Here is a 24,048-nt window from a genome sequence, read left to right on the forward strand (position 1 = left end):
CATTGTAAGATATTGGTGTGAATTAACATTCACATTGAAAGGATCAAGGAGAGATTTGATTAAGGTTGTTTTTCTGTCATAAGGTATCAAATCTCCAGTTAACTATAGTTATGTAATTGCTCTTAATCCTGAGTTTATTATAAATAGGTAATCAAATAGTTTTCATTCTTTGATTTACCAACGGGTGAGGTTCGATCTATTGACGGCCAATAACTCGGTATTTTGGGAGTGAGATTATTTGATTATCGGTATTTATGAGATAAACAACAAGGAGTTTATAGGAAATGTCCTCTTGATATATTTCAGTACTTGGATATTAAAGACATTGGCCAGTGCAATAATCCATTAGAGAAACTATCATAGTCAAGTGCATAAATAATTGATTGGGTTACAGAAAATTAATCAATCAATTATAGACATTCTGTAAAGGGGCAATGCATATTCATGTTACTTGGAGTTCACGTTCGAGCTTTCAGTAGAGTAGTGCCGAATTAGATAATCCTTCAAAGATTATCAGGAGCCATGATGAGTGACAAATGGTAGATCCCCAGGCTAGCTTGAGACAAGAGATGAGTTGTATAATCAGATGATGATGGCTTATGGGCTACATAGTCTTGGGTTTATGAACTCAAGTTTGTGTCCAAAAGAGCAAGTGGGAGATTGTTGGGTTTAAGTATGCTCTTTTCACTTAAGCCCAATAGCTTTAGTGAGATGAGCCCAAAAACTAATTCTAACCCATGAAGCTTAGGGTTAGTTTTGGATTGGGCAGGTATATAAGCACATTTTTCTCCCTTTGCCTCCTAGGGGTTACAGACATCAGAAACACAAAGAGGCAGACGTTCATCATCTGAACGGTTGCCCACACGACTCCCTGATCCCCTCGAGTCATAGCCTGGAAGATCAACCACAGAGTGGATTTTCCTACCGTTCGTGGTGGTTGCTGCAGATCGTGAGTCGTAGAAGGAGAACTGAACGTGAGGAATCGTCACGCTCGCTTCTTCACCCCAGGTAATCAAAGCGGTGTTCTTCATTCTGCATCGCATCGGTACGATGCGCTTCCGCGTTTCTGATGATATACCTTCAAAAGGAAGGATGTAACGTAAGTCATCCTCTTCGTTCTCTGATCAAGAGGATCAACGTCCTGGCTAGAAGAGACTGGAATATCGAATTTTCCCACACGTACAGGGAGGGCAATGCAGTAGCCGACTGGTTGGCATCTTCCTATAAATATTACAATTGGAATCTGGAGATCTTGGACACACCCCCTGTGGAGTGTAACCAGATCCTCTTGAGAGACCAGATGGGGGTTTCGACTCCCAGAATAGTCTGAGCTTGTTGTTTTTTGGGTTTTGTTTTCTTTGTTGTTTGCTTTTCCTTGCTATCTAAAAAAAAAAAAAAAAAAATCGTGACACACACTGTCCATCATTCTGTGTACATGTGTGCGTAGACAACTTACGCAGTTGCTATAATAGGCTTCTTATGTGTTGAAATTCTCTGGAACTAGTTGGGTCCTTGAAGGATGCAATAAAGATGGCACAAGGTAAGGGCCCTGACGACGTATTTGGATACTTGATTTAGTAAAGGACTTCAGTAGTTTGTATGAAGTTATAGATTTAAATCCTAATGTTACCCTTATATAAAAAATTAAAAATTGATACACAGGTAAGTGGTTCATGTTTAGATATTTTTTATCTAAAACTGTAAGCATTTAATTTTGGCGATAGATGTTTCCAACCCAATGCCAAAAAAACTATTTTCACTTTCATTAAAACAATAATTTCATACCAATACACAAATTTTTACCCTCCTAATGAACTTGGGCTCTGATATTTTTAAAAGTTGTATAAATTTTCTTGGCTTTCCTTATACACCAAAATTAGCTCTAATATGAGGTTTGTAGCAAAATCTACGATAACTGTAAGGCATCAAGATCTGAAGGTCTCTTTACTTTTTGGTAACTTGGCTCAAATTTTCACAAAAGCCCTTGCATTCATATAAAACATTTAATTCATTTATGCATAAATAATTCATTTCAAATAGACTATAAGTGACATGATCTTCGTTAAAATAAAACACTCAAATCCATATTAATCAAACACAAAATGTTTGGATTTTACACGCATATGATAATATATATGTGTATGTAAAAGTAAGTATGTGTGTATATAATATAAGAAGAAAAAAAAGTTGCTTAAATGTAATGTAGAATATTCATAAATTTTAGTCATTAAAATTCATCACAAAACAAACTAAATATATAAACAGTGGACACTAAAAAGTTAGGTCTGAATAAACAATTACTAAATTTCAAACTTAAGCGGCTAAAGAATTCATTAAGTATAAGATTAAGTAGATGATCACCGGAAAAATCACTTCATTTTCTCTCACATTGCGTGTGAATGTTGTTATTATGGAAAGTAGGTAATATGTAGTTTGAGATCTGACACAAATGGGTTATGATCAATTCACAATTTTGACAATATGCACTGCATAGATTTCTACCATCGCTTTCATTCCAGCAAGGTTTACTTTTGATTCAAGGCCCTTAGTTCAAGGAAAGTGAAGTGGGAAAACTAATTAAAGCAGGCAGGACCGATCCTCTCTTTTCTTTTCTTTTCTTTTCCTTTTGCCTTTCATTTCTTGGAATCGTCTAGTAGAAGTTTTTTTTTTTTTAGAAATATTCTATCGGTTTATCGCTTCGCGACTGATCTGATTCGGAGCAGGTTCAGGATTACAACTTTAAATTCCTCCCAAAAATAATATTTAGAGGTGTTTAAAGAGTAAAACCAAATCTCCACAAGATTAATTCATCACGGTTCTAATCATGTGAGATGGCTGAAATTCACTCTGCTAATTCTTATAATTATGATTTATGATATATCAAGTATTACTTTCACTTGAGATATGATTTCAAATATGAATGGATTAACATCAAAAGGAGTATTGTTATCGGCATAAAAAATTTATATTGTTTCTGTAATATTTCTGTGAGCCATCATCAATTACAACTATATATAACTTCAGTTAAACGGTTAACCTCTTTCAACAATCAAAATTACACTACATAGATATGATTTATGATATATCAAACATTACTTTCACTTGAGATATGATTTCAAATATGAATGGATTAACATCAAAAGAAGTATTGTTATAGGCATAAAAATTTTATATTGTTACTATAATATTTCTATGAGCCATCATCAATTACACCTATATATAACTTCAGTTAAACGGTTAATCTCTTTCAACCATCAAAATTACACTACGTAGATACCTTCTCCAAAAAGTTGATGGTTCAAGAGGCTAGGTTCACCAGGCATTTTCGGTTAGAAGTGCAGCAGCCTGTAATCCCTCCACTGTCAGGAGCCGAAAGTTGTCGCTGCTCTGTGAAGCCAGCCTTACGCGGTTCCCTTCTGTTTAGGGGCCAAGAGATCTGTGCCTTCGCTCAAACCCCATGGCTCCACTCTCGACTTGGAGCGGGCAGGCCAACACAATGCAGCTTCCAACCCTACCTAAGTAGGCCTGAACCATGTTCCATCAACTTGGTGCCCCCACATGGGTTACAAGTTGGAGCAACCCAACTCGGCATGCTGACACTCATGTCAGAGGATTTATATAGACTGAAATATTTCATGTTCTAGACAATGTGGGACTTATAAATGTCAAGACAAATTATGTATCCAAGGTGGTGTAGTCTAAGTTGGAATGTGGTCTGTTGCAATAGTTTACTTAGGTGATGCACTCTACCCATTCGGATTTCAAGTAGCAGTTCGTGATACTTGCATTTCAGCATCTGAGCAGGTATAAAATGTAATGGTGCTGGTGATTCCCTGCTTTCTGTGTCTCTAGTGTTCTTTTCATTCTATTTTGGTCTCTTCCGAAATGTTGACATCTTAAACATTTAAGTCCTCTCTTTCTCCTTTTTGCTTTCAACTGTAAATAATTCTTACCGCACTATTTATTAACCTTCCATCTAAATTAAGGGGTAATCATGAAAGCTTAATCCAGTACTTTCCCCACGTATCATGCATTTTATGCAATACTAAGAAAGTGTGTAAGTTTTTTAAGAATCGCATGATGTCCCCAGTGTTCATCTATCAAGCTTTGTTGGTTTTGATGTCTTTAATTGTAGCTTCTGTTTTTTAATTGAGAAAAACTTGGTAGATGTTAATGTTCTTCTCCGTTGTAAGCTAAATTACTATCCAGAATGTTTTTTTTTTTTAGAACGGTAACACTAGTGATAATTAGTGATGTATTGATATTACTTTTGGTATCGTTGCCGATACACCGTTTTATTTGATTTTATATCTTGGTGCAGAGTACACATAGGAAAGAGCATTGGATGTTCTCAATATAATGGGGATATCAAACTCTTTTGAGGCTAACTGAGAGACGTAATCGGGTTGATCAATTGATCAAATATGGAGACAAGCTTATGACTGTCATTTTCTTGTTTGCTTTTGTTGTATGGAGAGACATTAACAACATGGTCAGTTGTTGAAAAACTGACATGTTTCCTAAGTTCCTCTATGAGGATGACCATAGATTTAAGGTCTATGAAGCTGACCAGCAGAGCAGTATTTCAAGAAAATTTGTGTAACTTTCAAAAACATAAGAAGGCTCATGTTATTGCTGACACACTAGATATTTGGGCCGGATTATCAGCGCATGAATCTCGTATCTCTTTTTGATTTTGTAATATTTGATTCATTAATTATTCTACATTCTATTTTACATGTTAAAAGTTCATATCCCACTAGAATTTTGAATGGGTTAAAGGATGACTATATACACTGAACTGATAGGATTTGTATTCTATATAAGCTGAAAGCAACCTTTTTAAGTTAGAGATTTTCTAGCCAAAGTTTCCTGTCAATACTGATCTTCCTGTAAAACATACATTAGAATAATAAAACCATCTTTAACTTCCGTTTGAACCATTATCATGTGAAAGGAGGGTATGGTTTGGGATAGATCCCACTTGGATTTCCTCTGTTTTTGAATGCAGCAATGCTAGCTTTAGAAGAGGGCCCAGAGGTATGGCGTCCGTCATTATTTACAAACTCTGCAAGGAATCCTTTTGGAATCTTACCCAACCGCTTTGTCCCTGTTGCTGGCTTGCCTAGATTTGTTGCATTTACCATAGTGGTCAGTGTGTCCACACCATCTAACGTCACTGGTATGCCACAGCATCCATCACAAGACAGAATGCAAGCGAGAGCATATATAGAGGCCTCTAGGATAGGAGGAAGTGTATTCCTTGGATGTGTCACCTGAAAATATAAACTCTCAAGTGTCAAGAATATTCTAAGAAAAAAGAACGGTATGGATAAAACTAGACAAGTAAAATTAGGATAGTTACTTTGTATAAGATTGCTGTTGATAATCTCTCTCTCAAGCAGTATAGCTGAGCAACATCGATTGCTGTCGAACCAAAATAAAGCCAACGGTCCATGATTATTCTAACCATATTATCAGGAGAAGACATAAACTTATCCTCGCAGTGTCCACTGGACTTGTCATCAACCTCCATCCCATCTTCACTTCCAACTTCATCTTCACTCCCTTCATCATCCTCATCCCCATCATCAACTTTTGCTGGAGCAACAGCAATCTCTGTTGATAGAAGTAAGAGGGGAAGTGGTCCAACAACAGTGCAGTTCCTTATATTCATACCCCCATCACCTCTGGTAATCTCATCGTACACTAGCAAAGTGTGATCTATATTTTTCTTGAATGACAACTTACAATTTGTTGAATGACTGTGCAGGCGAACTTTATCACCACTTGCAGTTTCAATAATAACCCTTTTTCCATTTTTATTTGGTAAAAATCTCCCAACCATTGGATACAAACCTGCTACCAAAACCGCATGCAGTATACCCCGGTCATATGCATTCATGCTGTAACTTGAAACATCTTCAAGAATAAAACCATTTCGAATGAGTTCTGTTTGGAGTTGCCTACGCATGCCGGATAACATGTGCATGGCGCTTGAAGACACAAAATACTGAGAACAAAACCGTGCTTCTAGACCCATTTTCTTTGCATTACTCCAGCATTCAAATGCAGATATTACAGCAAACTGATCACCACAACCCCCATATAAAGAAGCAAGCTCAGATTTGGCAGCTGTAGCTCTCTTCTTTTCTTCAGGTAACATTGGGAGGGTAAATGGATCTCTATAATCAGATGCACATGCTAGAGTTAAAGCTGGATCAAGGCAGTTCATCAATATAGCAAAAAAAAGCATCCTGCTGATTAATGGGTGAACAGGAAGACAACCAAGCTTCTCCCCTAGCTGGGTAAGTTTTTCATCAAGTGACAATGCACCAATATCTTGAAGAACTATAATAGCATTACGTATGGACTCAAAAACTGGAGGATCTAATGTCTTGCCAATAAACTCTTCTATTTTGCTGCTTGGATCAAGCAACTTTACCTGTCACAAGAGAGAGAAAGAGACAATCAAAATTAACACGTGAGGCAACATGTTAGAAAAATATAATATAAAACCATTGATATGACCTTCACCAAACAGCTTAAGTTTTTGGGTTCTTATTTTTATAAATAGAGCTCTCTGCCATTCAGAGAGACTCAAGTTGAATAATAACAGAAGCTCAGAAATCATCTGAATCTCTCTCTCTCTATATATATATATATAGGAGAATGTGCTTTCTCTGATGTATTTGTACTATCTTGTAACTGCTACAAACTGATGCACAATGTTCTTTCGAATTGCATCTCCTGTAACAGAGTCTATAGTGTCTATGTCACTCCAGTTAGGCTGTTAGATTTTTGTTATGTTATTTAGATCAGGTACATCTTATCTCAGTTTTAGTCAGTACTCCAAGTTTGCACAGCAAGCTACCTATGTACATTATAAATAGATCCTCCATATTCAGAGTGATCTAACTTTAATATCAGCTGAATATACAGAAATTTCTCAGTCATCTCTCTATTTTCTCTCATTTTCATCCGATTTCTCTCACTTTTCTTTACTCTCCTTGTTCTTGTACTTTCTATCTATTTCTCACACTTTATATTACGGTAACAGATCTGAACTGAATTGCCAGCTGTCATAACAAACTAACAGACCTGGCTTAACAAACCAACAGCTAACAGCTGAAGTAGATCAGCTCCTCTAAGTGCTGTGGCACCTGACACACTAGAGGCTTACATAAAAGACCATCAGTACAAATACAGAGAGATACGACAACAGTACAGTACAGTACAATTTAAATTACATATTTTCTAATATATAATAACAAGTTAGTTTAAAATTAAGCTTAGTTTGGTTTAAATCTTATTCAAAACTGATTCTAAAATTCAAAATTTAGGAATAATGAGTTGGCGTGCTTATTGACCTAAAAATGATTGGTCCTTACCACTTGATGTTATCCAACAACACCCTTTAATCTAGCAAAGAGAGAGAAATCGAGAATAAAAATGAATGAGAGAATCAGAACAAAATTTGATTAGAAACAGGAAATAGACTGGTCGAATTAGTGTGAACTCCATGATGGAGCATTAAAAACTGTGCCATTTTCATATTTTTCTTTTTACCATTTTATCATGAAGTATAATAAGCAACAAGATTCTGCATTAACAATTAAGGAAGATGAATACCTGCAGACAAAGCTCCTCAATGGGCATTCTCCTAATTTCCGGAATCTGAAAATCTGGCAAGGAAGCTGCTCGAATCTTTGAATACAGATGATAGCAAATTCCAGGTTGACAGCGGCCAGCACGCCCCTCTCGCTGCTTAGCACTTGCTTTTGAAATCCAAGATGACTGAAGAGTTGACACATTATTATAAGGATCATAACTTTTTTCTTTCATCCGTCCAGTGTCTATGACATACACTATATCATCAATGGTGATAGCAGTTTCAGCAATATTGGTTGAGAGAACAATTTTGCGGCAACCATGAGGTGGGCGCCTAAAAACCTTCTTTTGCTCCATAGTTGGAACCATCGAATGCAGAGATATGACCATAAACTTTGAGGTATTCTTGAAAAAAGAGGATGCAAGCAATCTCTCACGTGTTCTATTTATATCATCCCAGCCAGGAAGAAAAACAAGGATACCTCCATCTTTTGAATCAAAACATAATTTTCTTATCAGCTGCTCTATCAGAACAACATCAACAAGTTCAGGGTTGACCGTTGCAATATATTTATTAAGCAACTTCTCCTCTTCCATGGAGTTAGAAAAATCATTATCACTGTGCTTCTTCAATATTTCAGCAGCTTCTGGCTGGTTTTCCCTTTCGGCAATCTCCAGTGCATTTGTTCCATCTTTGGCCCTTAAACTGAAATCTGCTCCAAGAGATAAGAGCATACACATATCACCCACTCTCCCTTTTCCAGCAAACACCATTAATGGAGTAAGGCCAGTTAAAGAATGCTGGTAATTGAATAGTTTTGGGGTTCCTTCAGAAGAAACCAACTCTAACAGCAGGTCCCACTCATCATTAGACCAAGCCAAATTAATAGCTTCATCAAAAGAAAGCTTCTCTTCTTCACTTAGCTCAAGATTGTTTATTGGAGTACTAAATGTGGTACTATCAAGATGATTATCATTGCTTGGTTTTACAACAGTAAGTACATCCTCCAAATAGAAAGTTTTGACCTGAACAAAGAACACGAAGAGCTTGTAGTAACATGTGATAAAGTATTAGTTAACTCACAGTCTACTTCTGTATAGGTACCGAATAAGTGAACCCTGGAACATTGATAATTGGGCAGCCTCCAAAATATTGAGAAAATCTCGCAGCATCAATGGTAGCACTCATTAATATCTGTAATATTAGAGCACCGGAGAAAAGATAAAAGGGTGAAAATATTGGTCAAAAAGGGAAATAGTATGCATATAAATAAAACAAGCACTTGACAGGATGACAGAGAAATAGAGAAAGAAAAATATAAATGTAATAACTTTGAACTGACCAGACGTAGGTGAGGATTTGAAGGTAGCATGTCTCTGCATGTAAGTTGCCAAAAATCAGAGATATTAGTCCGAAAACCAGACAAACATCTTAAGCGAGTGATTTTATATATAATCTTTTTTCTTTGGGAGGGAGGATTAAATATAACAGTGAAGCTATTGCCACAACACTCTGGCTAAAAAAAATGTGCTCATCAAAGATCAGCTCTACCCAAAAATTAGGTATATAAACCAACAGTTTAATTTTACTCTCACTTGGGCCACAAGCAATCATAAATTTGTATTTGACCATATCCCACTAGAAAGTAAAGGCTAACAAGTTCCTTTCAACGGTGTAGTATACCTGATGATTGCCAACATGAAGTCTGAGTATCGGTCTCTTTCATGAATTTCATCCTGAACAAGAAATGAATGTCACCTCATTTTGCAATGCATACATTCCAAGGAAAGGATGCGCAGTATAAGCTTCACATATGCCAAGATTCTACTTAATATATGAAGACATTTGAATTCACTTCTCAGTTCTCATAACGAAGGCTTTAAGAGAATAATAGGAAAGTTTCAAATTACTTTTCCCATCTAAGTATTACAACTATCATCGCAGCTTATTCGTGGATACTCATTCCTCAACAGACCACAAAACCAATGATTCTAAGACTGAACTGTGTATTGGTCTGTTTTCTATATAGTATATAGTCACTATTTACAGAACACCTTTACAATTTTTCACACACACAATTGCCAGCACTATGCAATAATTAAGCCTGTGATAACTTTTCTATTTTTAGAATTAATTAAATAATAATATCAAGATTTGCAACTTTCATCATCAGCCATACAATATCATGGTACATTGATGCTATAGGCTCTGGTTTAGTCACTTCACTCAAACAAAGGAATTTGTTCAAGGTTCATACCAATCACTAAAAAATGATGAGGCAGCTCAGCACTTCTAATTCTACAACAATTTCATACATAACATCTAAGATTCTAACAGATTTGCCTAGCCAGTTCTAATTTCCAATTAATTAATGTACTTGAAAACTTACCAGTTACCAGTCATACCTAATAAACAATTACTCAAAATGAAAAAACATGGCATAGAACATGCAAGAACATAAAGTATTTACCCGAGATTAACTGATTAACTACCATTCGTTTATGCTCTAACTGAAGTATAATAAATAAATAAATAAATAAAAGTACCATAATTATGTGAGTGATGCCAGAAATGTCATCCTTCACAGGCCCCATCTTAGACAAATGAGAACCTTTAGAAACCAACATCCTTAATAGAATTCCAGTAGTACATAGCACAATTGATGATTGTCTTCCACCTCTGCTTTCTAACCGTATCTGGTTGTTTGTTTAAAATATAAGCCAAAGAATTAAATGTATGAGATGTAAAAAACCGATAGAAAATTTAGCAATGTTTTTCTAAGAAGCAAGGTAACCATTACTTGCAATGGAATTTGCATAATCAGCATAGGATATTGAATGTTGAAGAGCCAAGTCATAAATTCTATAAAAGAAAGAAAATGTGTAACACTCCCAAATTTCTAACAATTTTAACAATCATAAAATATTTTTATAATAGAAAAATTGTCAAAAATAACATTTAATTATTTATTAAGAGTACATAAATATCATCTAAAACTAAAACTAATTTTTATGATAATATAAAATATTGCGGAAGCTAATCTAAAACTAATTTGGAGAAATGTTACCGCCGCACCTGTACAGGGACAAGTGCAAGGCTAACTCTAATACATAAAATCAAAGACTACATTTTGATACATAATATTTATGACTAACTAGAAATATCAGAGTCGTTATAACTCATATATATATTATTAATATTATTTTATTATTAATAATCTGAGTATTACAAAGTATCAAAATCATTTTCCAATAGCACTTATATCGCACATGTATCGCACAATCATTTTACCAAATGTAAAATTTATATTATAATTTGTTATCTATAACCATCAAATATATATATATATATATATATATATATATATTATTACTACTAATTTATAGTTTATTATTATTATTATTAATTTATTATTATTATAAATTACTATTATTTTTCTGGGATATTACAAAATGATATGAGAATGGAGAAAAGATATTTGTAGATTGAACCATTGACAGGGAAAATTCATACTTCTTGGTAGTAACAACATTTTATAGATTTCTTCCCCAGTATTGATCAAAAAATTGAGAGCATTGTGAGTGTGTATGATACATACGCATAAAAATAAAAAATAAAACTGGCCTGATTATTATAACAATGTTCAACGTTCAAACAGCTAATTTCTTTAAAAATAAAAAGTAAAAACTAATCCCAAGAAAGGACCACAGTACCATTACTACCAAAGATATAGAAATTATATTACCTTATATCCAACATTTTCTCCAATAGTTTCTCCTCTCTCACTGGAGATTCTCTCAGAAACTAGGCATAGAAATGGAAGAGAAAACAAATTTTAATTAAGACTAAAACAGGAAAATTGAGAAAATTGAGAAAATTAAGTTTGAAAGAGTTGCACACCTGAAGTTGCAGAGATACGCCGAGGCTGAGTGCAAACTATTTTACATACCTCACCCTTGCCCCACATATGATCCAAAATAAATTGTGGGACCTGAATCATGTATAATATTAAGTTAAACAGGACAATGGACAAGAGAAAGAGAAATGTTTCACGTAGAATTGAAAGATTATTAAAAGATCTTGGACCATATCAGTGATGAAAGTATTCATGGGGAAACCCAAAATCAGAAAGCATCAAGAAATTATCAATGTATCCTCAATTACCAAAGGTTGAGCCTATCTGGAATGGCAATAATCACTTCTAAGGGAGTATAATCAAATTTTACCCCTTTTTTAAGATGTAAACCCTATCTGGTATGCCTATTTCTCAATCTCGACTCACCGTCCTCTCTCACTCTTGCAACCATCTCACTCTTCCTCCTGCCTCTCTCCAATCTTGCGACTCATTTCCAACAGTCTACTGGCAAGCCCACTCCCTCCTGTCTTTGACTCTGTTTCCTGTGACCCATCAAGATCGGTGAATTATCTCCTCTATTTTACGGCAATCCATTCACCAATGTTTGTAACGACACACAACTAGCCTGTAAAGATAATGCTGGACTCATCCTCCACCTGTAATTTATCATGAGCTGTCAAATAAACATATTTTTCACATTTCCAGTAAGTATCTTCCCAGATTTTCTTGCTCTTTGTTCAGCTCCAGTATTTAGATCCTTCCTATATGTTCCTTGAATGTTGTTAATTTAGTTCCTCTCAATGAATTTTTGTTGCTTCCATTATGTTTCTTGACTCAATGAAAGCGACAACGGAATTAATTATAAGTGAATGTCTCTAATTTTGGGTAATTTTTTATTTATGAGCATTTATATATGCGTAGTATAATTTAATATAACATTTATGTGGACTTAGCTATAGCCGCTACACCGCTAGCATTTTTGGGGTAGGCTACTACCCAGGATTAATAACTATGATCACAAGCATACACACTAAATAACCAATCATAAAAACATTAACATATGACTAAAAAATGATCATTTTGAAACAATTGCTGACAAATTATACGTAAATATAGCTGTGCCATAATAAAGACAAAGCAAAGAATTGGTAACCTGTGTAGTCTTTCCACAACCAGTCTCACCAGATATGAGAACTACCTGCTTTGAAACACATAAAAGGAATATTAAGACCAAACACATGCAATAAACTAATCTTCAAATTAATTTAATTGTCATGTTGAAATGGATTAAAAACTAAGTCTTACTAAACTATGTTAGATATATTTAACATGTCAACGCGATATCAGATAAGCTTAATTATGGTGCAAGCTGCAACCAAGCTACCACATAGATGCATGTCCAACGGCAATTTTACAAAGCAAAATATTAAATTAACCTGGTAAGATTCAACAGTTGATGTAATATTATTCTTGAAAGATGCAATTGGAAGCTTAGATCTCTCTTCAGTGATCTGCAGGAATGGAAATCAAATAAACGATTCAATAACAAGACTATTCTTTTGGAAGTGCTACACATACTGCAGAAGAGGAGTAACAATAGTACAGCATCCAGCCAACAAAATTCAAATACAAGGTCTTTGAAGTTGACAGTAGAGGGGGGAAATGGACCTGTTTCAAGTTAGGGACAGTCATCATTCTAGAAGCAAGAGCTTCCAATTTATTAGCAATTTCAGCTTTGGTCATAGAGGGCCTGCCAAAAATATCATCCTTCTTTTGTCTTGTTTCGTCAGTAGTGTCACTATTTTCTCCAATCATGTCCCACATGTTTTCATCACCAGGTGGATAATGAGCAAACAAATCTCCTAATACCTGCTTCGCCTCTTCAGAAAATGTGAAATGAGGAAGACTCCCAAACCCATTATTGGTGTCAACCTTCTTTTTGATTTTTTGAATACACACACTCCTTTCCTTCCCAAGCCTACACAAATCGGAGTCTCAATATCAATAAAACAACTCGAACTCGTAAAACTGAACCGAACGTATTCCATACAGGAACTACGACTATAATTCTCACTGATTTAAAAGGGCAATTTTATGTGTGCTGCCCCGTAGCACTCACCCAGAACTTTTAGATCTAAACCCCATTTTTTGGGATACTTGATGTACTAAAGCACGTTCTTGGTTGGACAAACTAGCATCAAACTTGTACACTGCAGAACAAAAAAAAAACAGAAACGAGTTTTCATGAATAGATAGATATACTAATGCAATCATCCTTCCGAGATAGATTTTCAGCGTGATATGAACTACCCAAGCAAAATTCAAACTCTAACCAGAAAAGCAAATACCCAAATGCATATATCCAATCCAAATGAAACACAGGTTCAAAAAAGACCCATGAACCACAAGAACGGTTTTTCTTCGAGGAAATAAACGCACCATATCATGTTTTTCTGCATCAAACCATGAAAAAGTAGTGGAAAAAAAAAGATGAATAGTTAGAGGATAACCTTCATCTTTAGAGGCTCGAAAGTCTTCTAAAATCTGGGAAATGCGAATCCTGGTAACTTCATCGACTTTGGGATTCTGACGCTGAAGTGCCTCTGCTTTCTTCTCCCTTTTCTTGGTCATTGTTTGATGAATGAATGAATCCAATGGAAACAAGAGAAGAAGAGAATAGTCGAAAGCTCCAAAGCTGGTGATAAGTTGTTGGAATTGCTGCTATTGCTTATGGCTATGGCTATGGTGTAACCTATAAATCAGTATATACCCTCTTATGCTTTGTTCCCCATAGTTTATAACCTTTTCGGTCGTTTCATCTATCTATCTATTGTTGTTTTCCCCTTATGTTCGAGTAAATCCCTTTTCTTTTTCTTTTTTTACTTTTAAGAGAGGTATAAGGTTTGGTGTCTCCAAATAAAGCAGTTTTGCCAAATCAAGTAATTAGAGATTATCCTCGTCTATCATGGAAAGAATGCGACGATAATATTATGTCATCTTTCTTTTTTTTTAATACAATTATGTCATTTTTTTCGTACTTATTTTATTTTTTCTTTTTAATATTATTAAATCAGAATTTCAATATTTATTTTATCTGTCTTAAAATTTTAATCTAACAATATTAGTGAAAAGTAAATAAAATAAACATAAAAAAATAGATATAATATCTTATCTCATAAAAAAAATGGTTGAAATAAATTGTGATGTTTAATACTAAATTTTATGCATTTATGGACACTAAAGCCCTTCAAATGAATTTTGTCTTTAATTTTTTAATCCGGTTACACTTTTACCAAAATTTTATATAATCGAGCTCATTATACTTGAATTTTTTTCATTTACGTTAGTTAAAACAGTAATTAACATAAATTATCCCTTCTCTTATTTATTTTTTTATATTTTCTTTTTCGTGTTATACTTTTCTTGTATTGGTGCGCAATGTGTAACAAGTTTTTCGTGTTATACTTTTCTTGTATTGGTGTGCAATGTAACAAGTTTTTCGTGTTATTATTCGAAATTGTCGGTATTCGAAATTAGCGAGTCTATCCTCAGAGATTATTGTCTTTACAATAGCTATCACATTTCATAAAGTACTAAAAAGTCATGCTCTGACAGAATGTCACTTTTATCTTCTTCCATCGCTCTACCCATTTCCTTTAGTAACCATAACATTCAAAATATGAAAATGAAAAGATTGCGTATAATTGGAATTCTTTCAATTCAAAGATTTCAAAATGAAGAAGATAGAGTCTGAGAAATTTGCATGCCAATCATTGTCAGAAAATCGTCAACAAAGTGGTTATTCTATCAAACCCTATTATGGCACTCACTAACTCATGTTAAGGAAGACAAAATCTCCAACAGCACTTTTGGATGGCACTCAAGACTCCTCCGTTGCAGCAAATCTCCACCATGGCCCCACACTAGAATCCAGCTATTGTTTTTTATTTTAAAAACATTGCAATTTCTGTTTGGGTTGGGTAAGGTTTTGCAATTAAAATTTAAGTGGGTTTTCATATGTTTGAAAGAAATGCAAACTTGAAAGTTGATTTGGGAGAGTGAAAGAGGGAAAATGCAGGAACAGTGACCATTGTGCCACTGTTCTCACTGTTATTTACCTAAATGCTACGCACCTGAACTTTTTTTCCAAACTGCCACGCGGGCTAGTTCGCTGAGAGTAGTAGCCACCTCGTAATGCTGAGCTGTCAGCTTCCTGGTGGTGTCAGAGTTCGCGACTGACGCAGGCGACCTCTGTTGCAATTAATGTCTGACCAGCCAGGTCATGTGGCGTGCATGCAAGAGAGGTCGCGACTGACGCAGGCGACCTCTGTTGCAATTAATGCCTGACCAGCCAGGCCGCGTGGCGTGCATGAGCGAGGTCGCTGCCCACGCAGGCGACCTGTGCCCAACGGCTACATTTTCACGCTATATAAACACCCCCCTCTCCTTTTCATACGTCCATTTTCTTTCTCTCTCTCTCTTAATTCTCTCTCTCTCTCTCTCTTAATTTCCTTGCTCTCACATTTGGTCTTAAGTCTTCATTTGAGGTTAGTGATGTATCATTTGATTAATTTTTATTTTTTGTTTATTGTTAATTAGTTGTTGTTTAATATATTATATGTAACATAAAATATTAGGTTAGATGACATTTTAATTGTTTTATTATTTTAATTAGTTTAATATTAGTAGTTTAGTAATTACATTTTAATGTTAGTAGTTAAATAACATATTGTTTAATTAATGTATGTAATAAATTGTTTTATATGCGTTATTCATTTATAGGTTTTAGAAGAAGATAATTTTGATGATTAATGTTATGACACATTAGGTTAGATGACATATTATTTATTTTATTATTTGAATTATTCTAATATTAATAGTTTAGTAATTGCATGTTAATTTAAGTAGTTAAATATTTTATAGTTTAATTAATCTATTTAATTTAATTGTTTTATTATTTTAATTAGTTTAATATTAGTAGTTTAGTAATTACATTTTAATGTTAGTAGTTAAATAACATATTGTTTAATTAATGTATGTAATAAATTGTTTTATATGCGTTATTTATTTATAGGTTTTAGGGTAAGATAATTTTTATGATTAATGTTATGACACATTAGGTTAGATGACATATTATTTATTTTATTATTTGAATTATTCTAATATTAATAGTTTAGTAATTGCATGTTAATTTAAGTAGTTAAATATTTTATAGTTTAATAAATCTAATAATTTATTATTTTATATGCATTATTTATTAATAGGATTTAGACAGGTTATATTTTTATATGTTAATGTGTCTATTTATGTAGTTAATAAGTTGTTAATTATACAATAAATAATAATATTGAATTAAATAAAATAATTTATTTGTAGGATTGAAAAATAATTGGTGTTAACTTTGAACATTGACTTATATAATATGTATGTTAATGTTAATTTTGTATTTTGTATTTTAATTTTAATAAGTCATTTACTTGATATAAAAGGGTATTTGAAATATTATTCAATCGTATTTGAATCTGTACATAGGGGTCTCTATTTATAGAGACTTCTTGACCTAATTTTGACCTAATGGGCTTGGCCCAATATATAACGGACTAAATAAATACAAATAAATGACTATATAATTACTAATAAATGACTACATAATTACTATTTAATACAAATAAATGACTACATAATTACTAATAAATGACTACATAATTACTATTTACAACACTCCCCCTCAAGCTGAGGAATAGATATTTATCATTCCCAGATTGCTAGCAAGTTCTTGAAATCTATCTGAAGGAAGCCCATTTGTCAATAGATCAGCTAATTGACGCCCAGTGGGAATGTATGGAGTGGTAATCAACCCGCTATCAAGTTTCTCTTTGATGAAATGGCGGTCGACCTCAATATGTTTAGTCCGATCATGTTGAACTGGATTATGAGCTATACAAATAGCGGACTTATTATCACATAGCAGCTTCATAGGTCCCTCACATTTTATTTTTAGATCATCAAGTACAATTTTCAGCCACAGTAACTCACAAATGCCTTGAGCCATAGCTCGAAATTCAGCTTCTGCACTTGATCTGGCGACCACATCTTGTTTCTTACTTCTCCATGTCACCAAGTTACCACAAAGAAACATGCAATAACCAGTGGTAGAACGACGGTCAGTCACGGATCCAGCATAATCAGCATCTGTGTAGACTTCTAAAGATAGATTGCCATCACGTCGGAATAACAACCCTTTACCAGGAGTACCTTTCAGATACTGAAGAATCCTCTCTACTGTCTGCATATGTTTCTCCTTTGGATCGTGCATAAACTGACTGACAACACTAACAGCATAAGCTAAGTCTGGTCTAGTATGGGCCAAATATATCAATTTCCCAACTAGCCGTTGATATTGTCCTTTATCAACTGGAGGACTCTCCTCTTCATAGCCCATCTTGTGATTCTGCTCAATAGGAGTATTAGAGGGTTTACACCCGAGCTTTCCTGCTTCTTTGAGAAGATCTAGAACATATTTTCTCTGGCTGATAAAGATTCCTTTGCTCGAATGAGCTACTTCTATCCCTAGGAAATATCTCAGTTTCCCAAGGTCTTTGACTTCAAACTCAGAGGCAAGCCGTGTTTGCAGAATCTGTCTCTCCATAAAATCATCACATGTGATAATAATATCATCAACATATACAAGGAGCACAGTAAGCTTCCCATTTTGGGAGTGCTTGAAAAAAAGAGTGTGATCTCCTTGACTTTGTTTATATCCTAAGGTCATCATAACCTTAGTAAACTTTCCAAACCAGGCACGAGGTGACTGCTTCAATCCATACAAGGTCTTTTTTAATTTACAAACTTTATTTTCTCTCTTCACAGAATCAAAACCAGGCGGAATTTCCATGTAGACTTCTTCTTCTAACTCACCATTGAGGAAAGCATTCTTCACATCAAATTGGTTTATATCCCAATTGTAATGGGCAGCAAGGGATAACAAAACTCTCACTGTATTCATCTTTTCAACTGGAGCAAATGTTTCTTCATAATCAATGCCATAGGTTTGAGAGTAACCTTTAGCAACTAATCGAGCTTTGTATCTCTCAAGAGTTCCATCAGAATTATATTTCAGGGCATAAACTCATCTGCACCCTACTGCTTTCTTTCCAGTAGGTCTATCAATAACCTCCCATGTTTTATTTTTCTCCAATGCATTTATCTCCTCTTGCATGGCTTGAGCCCAATTCCTATCTTTCAAGGCTTCATGTACTGATTTTGGGATTGCAATAGAGTCTAGTGCTGAAACAAAGCTTTTGTGCTGCACAGAAAGATTAGCAGAGGAAACAAACTGGGAGATAGGGTATTGAGTACAAGAGGGACATGAAGGACAAGATTTCTTGGGACAAGCTCTTTTTCCTTTTCTAAGAGCAATGGGTAAATCATCAGAATCAGTAGTAATGGGTAAGTCATCAGAAGTATTAACATCATGATCAACAATATGAGATTCAGGACTTACCAGTGGTTCAGACGATTGAGGTTGTTGCTGAGACAATGTGGGTTGTTTCCTTCTTTCAGGTGTCATAATCTTTCGTATCTCTGGTGTACTTGATGTATCAATCACAGGAGAATCAGTCACAGGAGGATTACTCACAAGAGGATCAGACACAGGAGGAACAGACATAGGAGAAACAGACACAGGAGGAACAGGACCAGGTGGAGGATACACTGACATAGGTAAAGGAGTAGACACTGATGATGCAAACTCAAAGAAGGGAGGTGATGAGATTTCTGGTGAAGGATTCTCCCTCTGAAGATGAGGACCTTGGAAAAAGGACTCAGATTCCTGAAATGTAACATCCATAGAAACAAAAAATTTCATACTGCTAGGGTGATAGCACTTGTAGCCCTTCTTATCAGGAACATAACCAAGAAAAACACATTTAATAGCCCTAGGGTCCAACTTACTGCGATGATGTTTATGAACATGAACAAAAGCAACACACCCAAACACTCGTGGAGGAAGACTCATCATAGTTGGAATAGAAGGGAAAAAAGAAGTCATAGAGTGAATAGGACTTACATGGTCAAGTACCCGAGTGGATAAACGGTTGATCAAGAATGCTGCAGTAAGAATAGCATCTCCCCAATAGTATTTGGGTACATGTGTCTGAAACATTAATGCACGAGCCACTTCAAGAAGGTGACGATTTTTTCTTTCAGCAACCCCATTCTGTTGGGGGGTGTCAACACAAGTAAGTTCATGAATCATACCGTTATTTCTAATAAATTGGGAAAAGCTATGATTAACATATTCAGTACCATTATCTGTTCTTAGTCTCTTGAGTTTTTTACCAAACTGGGTCTCAATCATTTTATAAAATTGAAAGAACAGTTGTGGTACCTCAGACTTTTCACGCATTAAGTACACCCAAGTTACACGAGTGCAATCATCAATAAAAGAAACAAACCATCTATTTCCAGAACCATGAGGGACTTTAGAGGGACCCCAAACATCAGAATGAATAAGATCAAAAGGTTCAACAATCTTAGTAATACTAGAAGGAAAAGACACACGATGATGCTTAGCAAATTCACAAACATCACAATGAAAAGACTCAACAAATTTAGACAAAAACAATGACGGAAATAAAGATTTGAGTAAACTAAATGGAGGATGACCTAAGCGCTTATGATGAAGCCAAATCAAAGAATCAGCAGTTGATTGACCATGAGACATCAAGATGTGATTTGTTACTTTATTTGCAGGAGATTGTGACACCAGATAGTACAGCCCACCTTGCTCTTTAGCACTACCAATCGTCTTCCCCGTGGCGAGATCCTGAAAAACACAATGGGTAGGATAGAAGGTTACAGTACAATTCCAATCTTTTGTAATTTTATGAATAGAAAGAAGATTCGTGGAGAGTTTAGGAACATGAAGAACATCCTTAAGATGTAAGGACTGCTGTAAGTTTATGTCACCAGATCCCGCAACTGATGTATGAGAGCCATCAGCTACGGCTATTGTATGAGTTCCAATGGTAGGATGATAAGAGGTAAAGGAATCAGCACAACAAGCCAAATCAACAACCCAAGAATGTTTAAAATCATTACATGAAGAAAGGAAAGAATAAGTTTTGGAGCTCATACCAGTCATAGTCAAAGCACTAGTATCAGATGGCTTACTCATAGAATCAAGAATGGTTCGGAGCCGTTCCAACTCATCTGGACGAAATGCAGGTTGGGTCTTATTAGGTGTAGGAGTTATTTCAGAGGAAGTAAAATGCGCTTGACTACGCAACTTTGCCATCTTTTCTAAGACAGATTGCTTTCCATAAAGGCGAAAGCATAAATCCTTGATATGACCTGTTCTTTTACAATAAGAACACCATCGATCATCTCTCTTAGGTCTAGAAGAGGTACCATCATAAAAGTTTGAAAAAGAACTCCTTTGAGAAGAGGCCATACTGCACAGAAAATGGTCAAATAAAAGCTCCAAGAAGCCAAAAAATCACAAATAAATATCAAACGATGTCCGATCAAAGAGAGGAGCACAGATACAGAAAAAGGATGAAGGGACGATCAAGATCGCGGTGGTCCGATCCGGAAATATGATCTCACGCGCCGGTGAGATTGGCTCCGCGTGGGCTTCACTCGCGGTTGAAGGGGAGGCGCGTGCGGTGGCCGTCCGGTCTGAAATTTCTGGAGCAATGTCGTCCGGTGAGCGCGATTCTTTCTGGGTCTGTTTGGAGTTTAAAAAAAAAAAACCACCGGGAAAGGGTCCAATTGTGATGAACAGATGCTGTCTTGTGATGAAGAATAATGTAGACGATGAACAGTAACAGAGATCTTCTCGGTCCAAGAGGTCCCCGGAAAAAAATCCGGTGGCGGCTGATGGCAGCGAGAGACAAAAAATAAAATAAAAGGTTCTTGTTCTAAAGACAATAGGCGCGGAAGCAGAGCCCTCAGGATCGAGAGCTCTGATACCAACTTGAAATAAAAGGGTATTTGAAATATTATTCAATCGTATTTGAATCTGTACATAGGGGTCTCTATTTATAGAGACTTCTTGACCTAATTTTGACCTAATGGGCTTGGCCCAATATACAAGTAACAGACTAAATAAATACAAATAAATGACTACATAATTACTAATAAATGACTACATAATTACTATTTAATACAAATAAATGACTAAATAATTACTAATAAATGACTACATAATTACTATTTACAACACTTGGGATAAAGAGAAAATCGTTATAAAAAAAATAAAAAAATTAGATTATGCAATAATTAAAATAACCGAATTAAATAAAATTAGCGTGTTTTAGGGTTGACAAATAAATGTCCCAAAGTCTTTTTACCACAATGTTTGTGTTTATTTAATTATTTTTTAGTAATTAGTATTTAATTTTAGTATTTGTTTATTAGTAATTAATTATGGAGTATAGAATAATTAATTGAACTTTAAAATTAATATATTTATTAATCAATTTTGTATTTATTATTTGTAAATAGATTCATGGAGCAACAGAACCCGCACCAGACCTTCATTGACCCTGGTCCATTGGTGTCGTCTCTCCTGACGTTGCAGGAGAAACACATTTCGACGTACGTATGGAACAGATCTGGTGACGCAAATTCAGATGATCGTGTACTGAACGTCAGACACGCTGCTTCATGGGATCATCTAAATATACCCGAGGATATCCATCCTTACCTGCAGCAGGCAGAGTTTTATCACATTGCGCGTCTGCGCAACCATGAGGTTGGTGATACATAGAGTAGAAAAATAAAAAAATTACATGTTGTATAGTTAATCAATTGTGATAAAATGTAAAATAATTTTTTATTGTCAGATTGACCACCATCTCATTTCGGCCCTTGTGGAGAGATGGCGTCCTGAGACGCGCACATTCCATATGTCCATGGGTGAGGTGACGATTACTCTGGAGGATGTCCACCATCTGCTTAGACTGCCTACAGATGGAGAGGTTGTATCTGGCCGCGTTGGAGGTCATCCCTTCTCCCAGATGGTGGGAGATTTTTTGGGCGTTCGGCAGGGTCGGTCGCGCGACTTATATAAAAACCAAATTTCGCTTACATTTCTGAGGGAACGGTATCTAAATTGGCATGAATGGTCTGGCAATGAAGTTGACCGTATGCGATACACACGTGCATTGATTTTGCGCATTATAGGTGGTTGCCTCTTCGTTGAGACTGCATCTAGCTTCGTCCATGCGTGGTATCTCCTATTTTTGGATGATTTTCAGAGGACTAGGATGTATTCTTGGGGTTCCGCTGTCCTGGCTACTTTGTACAGGGAGTTGTGCAAGGTTACTGACCCAGGACGATCGGATATGGGTGGCTGTACTCTGTTACTACAATTGTGGGCATGGACACGTTTCCCTACTATCTCCCCAGGAATCCCAGCGATCACCGATCCAGATGCTATTTTTGGAGCAAGGTATGTCTGGTTTTTTTGTTTGTCTTCATTTTCACTGTCTGTTACGTTAATTAGTAATTTTTTGTGTGTTATTGTTTTGCAAATTTAATGAATATGTGTCCATACGACGTCGTTACTCCCACATCAGACGATATCGTCATCACATTGACGTTATGCCTACCCGCAGGATACAGTGGAGGCCATACGACGGATTCGTTGGGCATCCCCCCTCGTCCGAGGAGTCACGCAGATGGTTAGTTGTATGCCCACTCTTACACTACCAGATTGTTGTCTACCAACAGCCGGATAGAGTGCTGAGGCAATTTCATTTTAGGCAGCCGATACCGAGCGATCCTTTCATGAGTTCAGAGCTGCTGACCATCACCCTGACTGGTAAGGGTGATGTTGACTGGAGGGACCGTCATGGACTGTATATAGCGCAGTGGCATTCCAGGGATGCCCTCATTGTGCAGGGTCTACAGCCCTTGCAGAGAGAAGGTCATCTGTCTCCCAACAACACGTACATGCAGTGGTATTTTCAGCATACGCGTAGATGGATGATGCAGAGATCGGCCATTCGTTCTCATGTGGTACGTTAATTTTAGCCCTTGTCATTAATATTGTTACATTTTGTATTTTTTTTTGTAATGACATCATACATTTAACATTATATTCGCTTCACAGAGTGATCGCATGGAGACTGTTCTGCATATGGCATCAGACGAGGCCCAAGGAGCATTCACATATGGCCAGATATACGATGAGACCCTTCAGATGATGTCCGCATTCGATGAGTTTGGCAGACTGACAGAGCCTGGAGAGGCTGCATTCGATGAGCCTGGAGAGCCTGGTAAGTTTCTAGCACCTTTAAGAACCTTGTTAACACACTCCGACAAGTTTGTAGTCATATGGCCAAATCGCCTTCCTTCAACATCGTATGATATACTCCATTTTTCCTTCGGAATTCGATCAATCCATGCTGCTATCTGTGGGCTTGATTCTTTAAATTTTTCCAAACCAGCGTCAAAATCCAATCGCGATGTAGTGTAGCCTGTACATGACAACACATAATTGTTAATAACTAATAACATCAGCGTCATACGATCATTGTAACAAATTAATAAAATTCTAGTGACATCCATA

At 35.8% G+C, this 24,048-nt stretch overlaps 1 protein-coding gene across 1 annotated transcript; it reads right to left on the bottom strand.

Moving 5' to 3' along the window:
• Positions 1-4,729: 4,729 nt before the first annotated feature.
• On the bottom strand, positions 4,730-14,174 carry LOC133288965 (DExH-box ATP-dependent RNA helicase DExH6-like). The gene is made up of 14 exons (XM_061486806.1): positions 13,979-14,174; positions 13,588-13,678; positions 13,137-13,446; positions 12,905-12,979; positions 12,622-12,666; positions 11,513-11,603; positions 11,358-11,416; positions 10,159-10,308; positions 9,296-9,348; positions 8,955-8,988; positions 8,717-8,806; positions 7,633-8,637; positions 5,366-6,445; positions 4,730-5,276 (listed from the first exon to the last, which is right to left on the bottom strand). Exons 1-14 carry the CDS (start codon positions 14,097-14,099, stop codon positions 4,947-4,949), a joined length of 3,534 nt encoding a protein of 1,177 aa, XP_061342790.1. The 5' UTR covers positions 14,100-14,174; the 3' UTR covers positions 4,730-4,946.
• Positions 14,175-24,048: the final 9,874 nt, after the last annotated feature.

Source organism: Gastrolobium bilobum, unplaced genomic scaffold, assembly GCF_033153095.1.
Source record: "Gastrolobium bilobum isolate Gb01-03AN ecotype WA unplaced genomic scaffold, APGP_CSIRO_Gbil_v1 utg6815, whole genome shotgun sequence".
In the NCBI taxonomy this organism is placed as follows: Eukaryota; Viridiplantae; Streptophyta; class Magnoliopsida; order Fabales; family Fabaceae; genus Gastrolobium; species Gastrolobium bilobum.